Genomic DNA, 12500 nt, shown 5'->3' with positions numbered 1-12500 from the left:
TAACAGTGTAAGGTACCCATCATAAATTATTAAATAGTAAATCCAAGCAAATGTTTTTAATTACTAAAACTAAAATATAAGAATGATTCATTCCAGTAAAAATAGCTGACAGTTCAAGAGGGTTTAACATTACATGAAAAGGTCCCTCTGAACGAGGACGAATTGAAATATTATTTTCAGTTTCAACAGATGTGTGTCAATGTTCAAATTCTGAAGATTTAACAGATGCTCCTTTCTGTTTACATTCTGAAGTTTTGACAGATGCGCCTTTATGTTTACATTCTGAAGTTTTGACAGATGCGCCTCCATGTTTACATTCTGAAGATTCAACAGATGCTCCTTTCTGTTTACATTCTGGAGTTTTGACAGATGCGCCTTTATGTTTACATTCTGAAGTTTTGACAGATGCGCCTCCATGTTTACATTCTGAAGATTCAACAGATGCTCCTTTATGTTTACATTCTGAAGTTTTGACAGATGCGCCTTTATGTTTACATTCCGAAGTTTTGACAGATGCGCCTCTATGTTTACATTCTGAAGATTCGACAGATCCTCCTTTATGTTTACATTCCGAAGTTTTGACAGATGCGCCTCTATGTTTACATTCTGAAGATTCGACAGATCCTCCTTTATGTTTACATTCTGAAGTGTTGACAGATGCTCTTTTATGTTTACATTCTGAAGTTTTGACAGATGCACCTTTATGTTTACATTCTGAAGTTTTGACAGATGCACCTTTATGTTTACATTCTGAAGTTTTGACAGATGCGCCTCTATGTTTACATTCTGAAGATTCAACAGATGCTCCTTTATGTTTACATTCTGAAGTATTGACAGATGCTCTTTTATGTTTACATTCTGAAGTTTTGACAGATGCTCCTTTATGTTTACATTTTGAAGTTTTGACAGATGCACCTCTATGTTTACATTTTGAAGATTCGACAGATCCTCCTTTATGTTTACATTCTGAAGTTTTGACAGATGTTCTTTTATGTTTACATTCTGAAGTTTTGACAGATGCACCTTTATGTTTACATTCTGAAGTTTTGACAAATGCACCTTTATGTTTACATTCTGAAGTTTTGACAAATGCACCTTTATGTTTACATTCTGAAGTTTTGACAGATGCGCCTCTATGTTTACATTCTGAAGATTCAACAGATTATCCTTTATGTTTACATTCTGAAGTATTGACAGATGGGCCTTTATGTTTACATTCTGAAGTTTTGACAGATGCGTCTCTATGTTTACATTCTGAAGATTCGACAGATGCTCCTTTATGTTTACATTCTGAAGTTTTGACATATGCTCCTTTATGTTTACATTCTGAAGTTTTGACAGATGCACCTTTATGTTTACATTCTGAAGTTTTGACAGATGCACCTCTATGTTTACATTCTGAAGATTCGACAGATGCTCCTTTATGTTTACATTCTGAAGTTTTGACAGATGCGCCTTTATGTTTATATTCTGAAGTTTTGATAGAAGAGCCTTTATGTTTATATTCTGAAGTTTTGACAGATGCACCTTTATGTTTACATTCTGGAATTTTGACAGACGCGCCTTTATGTTTACATTCTGAAGTTTTGACAGATGAGCCTTTATGTTTACATTCTGAAGTTTTGACAAATGCGCCTTTATGTTTACATTCTGAAGTTTTGATAGAAGAGCCTTTATGTTTACATTCTGAAGTTTTGACAGATGCGCCTTTATGTTTACATTCTGAAATTTTGACAGATGCGCTTTTATGTTTACATTCTGAAGTTTTGACAGATGCACCTCTATGTTTACATTCTGAAGATTCGACAGATGCTCCTTTATGTTTACATTCTGAAGTTTTGACAGATGCGCCTTTATGTTTACATTCTGAAGTTTTGACAGATGCGCCTTTATGTTTACATTCTGAAGTTTTGACAAATGCGCTTTTATGTTTACATTCTGAAGTTTTGACAGATGTGCCTTTATGTTTACATTCTGAAGTTTTGATAGAAGAGCCTTTATGTTTACATTCTATAGATTTGACAGATGAGCCTTTATATTTACATTCTGAAGTTTTGACAAATGCGCCTTTATGTTTACATTCTGAAAGTTTGACAGATGCACCTTTATGTTTACATTCTGAAGTTTTGACAGATGCGCTTTTATGTTTACATTCCGAAGTTTTGACAGATGCGCCTTTATGTTTACATTCCGAAGTTTTGACAGATGAGCCTTTATGTTTACATTCTAAAGTTTTGACAGATGCGCCTTTATGTTTACATTCTGGAGTTTTGACAGATGCGCCTTTATGTTTACATTCTGAAGTTTTGACAGATGAGCCTTTATGTTTACATTCTGAAGTTTTGACAGATGAGCCTTTATGTTTACATTCTGAAGTTTTGACAGATGCACCTTTATGTTTACATTCTGAAGTTTTGACAGATGAGCCTTTATGTTTACATTCTAAAGTTTTGACAGATGCACCTTTATGTTTACATTCTGGAGTTTTGACAGATGCGCCTTTATGTTTACATTCCGAAGTTTTGACAGATGAGCCTTTATTTTTACATTCTGAAGTTTTGACAGATGCGCCTTTATGTTTACATTCTGGAGTTTTGACAGATGCACCTTTATTTTTACATCCTGGAGTTTTGACAGATGCACCTTTATGTTCACATTCTGAAGTTTTGACAGATGAGCCTTTATGTTTACATTCCGAAGTTTTGACAGATGAGCCTTTATGTTTACATTCTGAAGTTTTGACAGATGCGCCTTTATGTTTACATTCTGGAGTTTTGACAGATGCGCCTTTATGTTCACATTCTGAAGTTTTGACAGATGAGCCTTTATGTTTACATTCTGAAGTTTTGACAGATGAGCCTTTATGTTTACATTCTGAAGTTTTGACAGATGTGCCTTTATGTTTACATTCTGGAGTTTTGACAGATGCGCCTTTATGTTCACATTCTGAAGTTTTGACAGATGAGCCTTTATGTTCACATTCTGGAGTTTTGACAGATGCGCCTTTATGTTTACATTCTAGAGTTTTGACAGATGCACCTTTATGTTTACATCCTGGAGTTTTGACAGATGCGCCTTTATGTTCACATTCTGAAGTTTTGACAGATGAGCCTTTATGTTTACATTCTGGAGTTTTGACAGATGCACCTTTTATGTTTACATTCTGAAGTTTTGACAGATGAGCCTTTATGTTTACATTCTAAAGTTTTGACAGATGCACCTTTATGTTTACATTCTGGAGTTTTGACAGATGCGCCTTTATGTTTACATTCCGAAGTTTTGACAGATGCACCTTTATGTTTACATTCTGGAGTTTTGACAGATGCACCTTTATGTTTACATTCTGGAGTTTTGACAGATGCGCCTTTATGTTTACATTCTGGAGTTTTGACAGATGCGCCTTTATGTTTACATTCTGAAGTTTTAACAGATGCGCTTTTATGTTTACATTCTGAAGTTTTGACAGATGCGCCTTTATGTTTACATTCCGAAGTTTTGACAGATGCGCTTTTATGTTTAAATTCTGGAGTTTTGACAGATGCGCCTTTATGTTTACATTCTGGAGTTTTGACAGATGCGCTTTTATGTTTAAATTCTGGAGTTTTGACAGATGCGCCTTTATGTTTACATTCTGGAGTTTTGACAGATGCGCCTTTATGTTTACATTCTGGAGTTTTGACAGATGCGCCTTTATGTTTAAATTCTGGAGTTTTGACAGATGCGCCTTTATGTTCACATTCTGAAGTTTTGACAGATGAGCCTTTATGTTTACATTCTGAAGTTTTGACAGATGAGCCTTTATGTTTACATTCTGAAGTTTTGACAGATGCGCCTTTATGTTTACTTTCTGGAGTTTTGACAGATGCGCCTTTATGTTTACATTCTGGAGTTTTGACAGATGCGCCTTTATGTTTACATTCTGAAGTTTTGACAGATGCGCCTTTATGTTTACATTCTAAAGTTTTGACAGATGCGCCTTTATGTTTACATTCTAAAGTTTTGACAGATGCACCTTTATGTTTACATTCTGAAGTTTTGACAGAAGCGCCTTTGTGTTTACATTCTGAAGTTTTGACAGATGCGCCTTTATGTTTACATTCTGGAGTTTTGACAGATGCACCTTTATGTTTACATTCTGGAGTTTTGACAGATGCACCTTTATGTTTACATTCTGGAGTTTTGACAGATGCACCTTTATGTTTACATTCTGAAGTTTTGATAGAAGAGCCTTTATGTTTATATATTGAAGTTTTGACAGATGCACCTTTATGTTTACATTCTGAAGTTTTGACAGATGCGCTTTTATGTTTACATTCTGGAATTTTGATAGAAGAGCCTTTATGTTTACATTCTGAAGTTTTGACAGATGCGCTTTTATGTTTACATTCTGAAGTTTTGATAGAAGAACCTTTATGTTTACATTCTTAAGTTTTGACAGATGCACCTTTATGTTTACATCCTGGAGTTTTGACAGATGCGCCTTTATGTTCACATTCTGAAGTTTTGACAGATGAGCCTTTATGTTTACATTCTGGAGTTTTGACAGATGCACCTTTATGTTTACATTCTGAAGTTTTGATAGAAGAGCCTTTATGTTTATATTCTGAAGTTTTGACAGATGCACCTTTATGTTTACATTCTGAAGTTTTGACAGATGCGCTTTTATGTTTACATTCTGGAATTTTGATAGAAGAGCCTTTATGTTTACATTCTGAAGTTTTGACAGATGCGCTTTTATGTTTACATTCTGAAGTTTTGATAGAAGAGCCTTTATGTTTACATTCTGAAGTTTTGACAGATGCGCCTTTATGTTTACATTCTGAAGTTTTGACAGATGCGCTTTTATGTTTACATTCTGGAATTTTGACAGATGGGCCTTTATGTTTACATTCTGAAGTTTTGACAGATGCACCTTTATGTTTACATTCTGAAGTTTTGACAGATGCACCTTTATGTTTACATTCTGAAGTTTTGACGGATGCACCTTTGTGTTTACATTCTGAAGTTTTGACAGAAGCGCCTTTATGTTTACATTCTGAAGTTTTGACAGAAGCGCCTCTATGTTTACATTCTGAAGTTTTGACAGAAGCGCCTTTATGTTTACATTCTGAAGTTTTGACAGAAGCGCCTTTATGTTTACATTCTGAAGTTTTGACAGAAGCGCCTTCATGTTTACATCCTGAAGTTTTGAGATGTACCCTAATGTTTACATTCTGAAGACAAATGCGCCTTTATTTACATTCTGAAGTTTTGACAGATGTGCCCTTATGTTTACACTTTAAAATTAATGGTATTTTCTTCTACTTCCTTTAATTTGGAAAGATACTCAGACTTCGAAGTCAACTTATATTCATTACGAGTTTATGAAATTGCACGATTGTACATAATGCAACTGCATATGCATGACAAAGAGGGGTTCTCTGTAGTAGGTCTTGCAACTGCATTTATTATCCAATTTTCTCCTGCCTTTAATACAATGTTACGTGGTGTACTGTAGTCAATATCTAATTATCCATACCCCAGATCCTTCTTCCTTTCCTGTCCAACTTCTTGCACATTTTACAGGTTTGCTGAATGGGCTACTTAGCCCCAGCACTGTTAATCAGTATTAACTTCATTATAAAATCCTTTTCTATCGACATAATCAGATATTTCATTATCTGTTTGTGTCAAATTTGTAAATATGTAAACAAATTGCTATGCAAATAAACAAAGAAATTCTAAAGTCTTATATTTTTATTCAATTTCCTTAATCATATATGTAATCACCGAAGGTCTCAATTACTTGTGCTAAATCCAAAGGTCCCCACCAGCCCTCTTATTTATCCTACTAATTTGCCATACAAACACTCCCGGGTCTCCTGAATCTATAAGGACGCATGCAGGCATAAGGCCCCTTTATCTATACCAAGTGATTAAAAGAAATAGTATTCCCAAAATTTTTCATGCCGGAAGGGTTGCGAGTCCCTTGGGGTAGGATTTGCATAACAGGAGAATTTAAATTATTACCAATGTTATAACTATAAATATTGTAATTATTGTTGTTATAGTTTCTATTATAAATGCTGGGTAGTATAAAACTTCATTATAAGAGAATATATATATATATATATATATATATATATATATATATATATATATATATATATATATATATAATGTATATACATATATTTTTTTAATTTATTTATTTATTTATAAGCAAATTGTGTCTAAGACAAAACTTGAGTTAAAAAGATAGAAAGGGTTAAGAAAAATTCCTATATTCACATAAAATGACGTCCTTCACACATCTCTTATGCCTTACAAAACAAAAGATATCCAATTGCAGTGGTCAATTCTTCAACTGGACCAGAAACAGACAATCATCCATTTCCCCCAGACGCCTCTAAATTCGAGCAATCAATCAAGGCAGAGAGGAAGCCACTGCAAAACCCTACTCTTTTTTGGTGGGACTTTGAAGCCAGTTGAATAAACGTTGTTTATGCCCCCAGGGGAAAGTTTCGAAACGTTTGGGATTCTATGTGAAATGCGAGGGAACATTTTCAAAACATTCTTTTGCTTCCTCTTCAAATGCTTTCAATCGTGATTTCGGAGAAATGTGTGGCATCGTTTGGTGCAGAAGTTTTATATATATATATATATATATATATATATATATATATATATATATATATATGTGTGTATATATATATATATATATGATAAATTTTGCACATTTTTACGTGTTTTTCATATTCAAATATATATATATATATATATATATATATATATATATATATATATATATATATATATATATATATATGATAAATTTTGCACATTTTTACGTGTTTTTCATATATGGCTTATTTGAATATATATATATATATATATATATATATATATATATAAATATATATATATATATATATATATATATATATATACAGTACATCCCTTCCTTGAGCGGGGATACCTTATCGTGGTGAAAAGGGTTTATGTATCGCCGTGATCAGCTAAGCAGTACTAGTCAGGGCCACCCATGCTTGGTAGGTTTGCTGTGAACAATCAGACAAAAGTCTCGCACCATCACCAGCCCGTAGTTGGCCAGTGTGGTGATGAAAACTGGCCGAACCCCAGACACGAATAAGGACATGTCTGAGGCTTTTGTCCTGCAGTGGACAAGAAGCAGTTGCATTTGTTGTTGATGTTTATCATATATATATATATATATATATATATATATATATCTATATATATATATATATATATATATATATATAGAGAGAGAGAGAGAGAGAGAGAGAGAGAGAGAGAGAGAGAGAGAGAGAGAGAGAGAGAGAGAGAGAGATAAAAGAGGCATATCTTAATTGGTTTGGATCTAAAGCATAAGCTTGCCTTTTTCGTAAGCATACGCAAATATCAGTTATAGCGGTCAGGATACATAAAAAGGTATACAGTAAAAAATTTATACCACTAAGGCTCCATCGAGAATCGCTGCTTATGGTGTGCAGGCAAGTTATGCCATCTAGAAATCTCCTCAAGAATTTAAGAGCGAATTAAGGCAAAAGTTACCATCACTGAAACTTTGACAACTTGCCATATACAATAATAATGATTATTATAATTTTATTTTAATAAAATAAAGAAAACTGTGAATTAATTACCACCTCCAGCCTTATTCTGATCTTTCGAGTAAGCAAAATATTATAAATACATAAATTGAATCAATAAAATCAAGGAAAATTATTAGATATCAAATATAAAAAATAAACTAACTGGCATCTCAACGCATTTCTTCTTTTGCTCTTCCAGGAGAATTCGTACATCACATATGGGGATCAGTGGAACCAGAGGGCTCATCGCATAAGCACAGACACCTCCTCCACCAGCCGGGTTCTCGTTTGTCCCTACTGTCCGTATTCCACAAGCATCAGGACGAACTACTTCAAGCACATACGGAAGCACACGGGGGAGAAGCCCTTCGCTTGCACACGGTGTAGTTACAGCTCGACTCAGAAGAGTAACTTGGAGAGGCACATGGCCAGGTGTCTGGCCCAAAAGGATTATTAAAATTCTTAAAATTGGGTCCTCCTTTGAAACTTGATATCTTCTTGATGAAATATTGTGCTGCTGAAATACCCATTGAATTGTAATGTTCACAATTGTGTATACAATTTCAAATAGACTTTTACTATCATCCATTTCAAGTTAATTTTGAATTATATCATAAAAAATAGTTTTTTCCCTACATTTTTCTTTCAGTTGTCAATAAAATTGACTGAGTCTTAACTGTATATTAAAATATACATTTTTCCCTTTATAATATAATAGATATATTTTATTACCATGTCTAGGTTTCCACTAATCACTTGCTAATCATTTTGGATGAGGAAATAAAAATCATTCTTGCCCCAGATAAAAAAAATTCTAAAGATATCTCTAAAAAATACTTGCTAATCACACTGCCACTTGTATGAAAGGCATAATCAAGATATATACCTCATATACCTCACCTAGAATCAAATGTTTTCTAGCTCTTCCATTCAAAATAAGTCAGAATCTTGCATTATCAAAAATATTGATTAAAATTAATATAATCTGTCCTACTGATCTTAAGTAATTGTCTATTGAAAACTTTCTTGTTAATCTGTTGAGCGAGATTTCGAGTCCATGTGGGCTATGGGTGCGAGATTTCTTGCAGCCTCTATATCTTAGCAGCCATTACCTGGCCCTCCCTGGTCAGTCTCTAGGACATCGTCATGCCATTCACGAGCGACCTTTAAACCTTCAAACAGGATCATATAATTATCATTTCTTTGAGTTAAATTGATAATTATTTTTTATTAAGTTAATAATTTCATTCTTAATTTCTCATAAACCTAACAACAGTTAAAAGAAATTCCAGAAGTTATAGGCTCTCATTAAAAAAGATTTGTCAAGAAAATAAGTAATATATTATTGAATTTTACCTTTTCATTCGGTACCCATTTATATTTAGATTTAATTCTTTTGTGATTTATTTGTTTTGGGTATAATATTACCTCTATTTTTTTTATGTTTGATTTTTGGTAAAAAAAAATAAATAAATAAACTGTAGTTAAGAGTAAAATATATTTTATTTTACCTTCAAGAGTAAATCAATCAATCAATCAATCTCTCTCTCTCTCTCTCTCTCTCTCTCTCTCTCTCTCTCTCTCTCTCTCTCTCTCTCTCTCTCTCTCTCTCTCTCACATATATATATATATATATATATATATATATATATATAATATTTATATAATATATATTATATATTTAATACATATAATATATATATATACATAATATATATATATATATATATATATATATATATATATATATATATTATATATATATATATATATATATATATATATATATATATATATATATATATATATATATATATATATATATATATATAAATATATACATATATATATATATATATATTATATATTATATATAATATATATATATATATATATATATATATATATATATATTATATATTATATATATATATATATATATATATATATATATATATATATATATATATATATATATTAGAACAGGCACTCATTAGAGCAAATACCTTTGCCTATATCATACTTTATATTATGATAGGCAATTGAATTATGTACATTTTGGCAGTAGTTTCGTGCAAATCTCATAAATATTGCCCACGATATGGCAAAAAACGTTCATGACCTTTTCGTGACCTTATCCTTGACTTTTGATCCAATCACTCCCAAAATCTAACCAATTTGTCCTTAGATCAAGGCCAATCCTTCCACCAATTTTCACTTGATTCGGTCAAATAGTTTTTGAGTTATGTAAATCACAAATACACAGACAGACATACACGAAAAAAGTACACGCCTATCAAAACATAACCTTCCCAATGAAGTTGGCGAAGGTAATAAGTAATGGAAAGGATTATATTCTCACTGAGAGAGAGAGAGAGAGAGAGAGAGAGAGAGAGAGAGAGAGAGAGAGAGAGAGAGAGAATGACTGGCCCGCAGATCGTCTCCAGACATCGTCGGGGTGAGGTCGATTCCGTGGAGAGCCTCGAAGGAGCAGGCCTCTCGCCACATCTTAAGTTCCCGGAATATTTATTCATTTAATTTGTTTATTCATTCATTTATTTATTTATTTACCGGTGCGAAAAACTCACTCAAGCCATGAATAACCTCATGAAGGTATCAGCAGCCATTTTCATTATTTATTATACAGTTATATCACCTTCATCAGCCAGTGATAAATTAATGTTCGCTGAAGATATCTCGCGAAGCCATTTGAAAATTTCAAACGGGGAATCCCCACCTTACGACTTCACCCCTTCGGGATATTCAGAAAGGAAGGACGTCGAAGGATCCCCTTCAGGAGATAGTAAGGCTTTATCTGAGGAGCGAGGACATGGCCAGCCAGACCTGACCAGCCTGAAGAAGGTGGTGGACGCCTGTCGAAGGGCGCTGCTCTTCTTCAGGACCCATTTGCCGGAGATGAATCTGGATGCTGTGATTGGGACACGCATTGCAGAAGGTGAGTTGGGGCCGGGGGGTTGGTTCTGTTGATGGTTGATTGATTTGATCATTCATTCAATTGGCGTCGCTATTTTGGGGGTTATTATGACAACCAAAAATTTAATTATATTTCAGAAAAGTTTAAGTTTTTAATTTGAGTTTTGCGTTTCATAACAATCTATTAGATATTATGGAACTTTAAATTCAATTATGATTTAGATGAAGCTAAAATAAAATTTTTGAGTTTTGTGCTTCAGTAAAATCTAATAGAAATTATGTAACTTTAAATTAAATTATGACTTAGATGAAGCTAAAAAAAAATAATATGAGTTTTGCATTTCAATAAAATCTATAAGAAATTATGTAACTTTGAATTAAATTATGACTTAGATGAAGCTAAAAGAATTATTTGAGTTTTGTGCTTCAATAAAAACTACTAAAAATTATGTACTTTTAAATTACTCTTTGAAACTTGAAAGCTTTTGAATATAAATTGAAATATATTTCAAAATTATAGTGAGACTATAGAACGCTCTTTTAAACTCTTAAAAACTCGTCTTTTGGAGAAATATTTAAAATATATGGGAATATTGTGGGCTTTTAAAATATTCTCAAAATATGACTTTTAAATGACGCCAGGGAAAACGGAAGGAGAAAATTCCGAAGTGGAATCTTGGGAAAAGATAAAAAAAGCTTAGTTAAAAACAGATCAATGTAGGACAAAGGCCTCATGCATGTTTATGCCTGGGGTATGACCGGTTTTGGTGATGGTAGGAATGTTTCGTCTGATCACTCATTGCAAACCAACCTAGTATGAATGGCCCTGACTAGTACAGCTTCGCTGATCATGGCGATATCTAGACCCCTTCACTACTTTAGGGTATCAGAAAGGGGTACTTGGAATTATCATTTTTATTATTATTATTATTATTATTATTATTATTATTATTGTTGTTGTTTTTGTTGTTATTACTAGCCAAGTTACAACCCTAGTTGGAAAAGCAAGATGCTGTAAGCCCAAGGGCTCCAATAGGGAAAAATAGCCCAGTGAGGAAAGGAAATAAGGAAATAAATAAATGATGAGAACAAATTAACAATAAATCATTCTAAAAACAGTAACAACGTCAAAAACAGATATGTCCTATATAAACTATTAACAACGTCAAAAAACAGATTTGTCATATATAAACTATAAAAAGACTCATGTCAGAGAATAAATTAGTATAATCTTATACTGTATTCCAATACAGATTTTTAATTAAATATTTGAAAACAAATAAAATGAAATGATTTTGATCTAAGGTACTCTATTACTATATAGCTATTATTTGGAAAACACTATTCTAATATATATTAAAAGGATATTAAATGATCAGATATTGACATTTTATATCATTTATCAAATTCCTCCCAAATAACTGAATGATATACAAAGACTCTTTGGAAATCTTCATAAAAATATATTTGCAGCGGTTCCCCTATGGGCGGAGAGTCGTACAGAAGTAACCACTTTATATTATAGATATCTTAATTACTTTTGTTACCTATTAATCAAAATCCTCTAAAGAAACATATTGTTTCCTTTCTATGAAAATAAATCTCCATATTTAGGAGAATGGCAGGCGTGGTAAAGTTGACAGTTGTAGGTAAAAATGTCAAAACTGAGATGGTGTGGGCATGTTTTGAGAATGGAATTCAGGGAGGGAGACAAAAAAAAGCACTCTGAGCGTGCAGACCTCCTCACGGCAGCTTATTTCAAGTATTAATTCGATCGACCTTTTGTTCGACCTTGACCTTTGACCTAGGGCTTTCAAAACTGAATCACTTCCACGTCTCAACATGACAATAAAAATCCCTGAAAGTTTCACTACTCTAAACGGCAGCTTATTTCAAAGGTTAATTCGGCCGACCTTTCGCCACACCTTGACCTTTGACCTAGGACTTTCAAAACTGAATCACTTCCAC

At 32.8% G+C, this 12500-nt stretch overlaps 1 protein-coding gene across 3 annotated transcripts in view; it reads left to right on the top strand.

Moving 5' to 3' along the window:
* LOC137624310 (UPF0764 protein C16orf89 homolog) overlaps nucleotides 1-12500 on the top strand; it is a 173740-nt gene that overhangs the window by 149378 nt on the left and 11862 nt on the right. The window contains exon 6 of one of the 3 annotated variants that reach the window (XM_068354968.1): nucleotides 7798-8070. The exons of 1 other annotated variant lie outside the window; for it this stretch is intronic. In XM_068354968.1, the coding sequence (XP_068211069.1) occupies nucleotides 7798-8055 (258 nt within the window). In that variant the 3' untranslated portion in view covers nucleotides 8056-8070. Of the gene's footprint in view, nucleotides 1-7797; nucleotides 8071-10046; nucleotides 10555-12500 lie in introns of those variants that run through there. One more of the 3 variants, XM_068354967.1, reaches the window with a different exon arrangement.

This window comes from Palaemon carinicauda, chromosome 31 (assembly GCF_036898095.1).
Source record: "Palaemon carinicauda isolate YSFRI2023 chromosome 31, ASM3689809v2, whole genome shotgun sequence".
NCBI lineage: Eukaryota > Metazoa > Arthropoda > Malacostraca > Decapoda > Palaemonidae > Palaemon > Palaemon carinicauda.
This window is presented reverse-complemented; position numbering and strand designations above follow the sequence as displayed.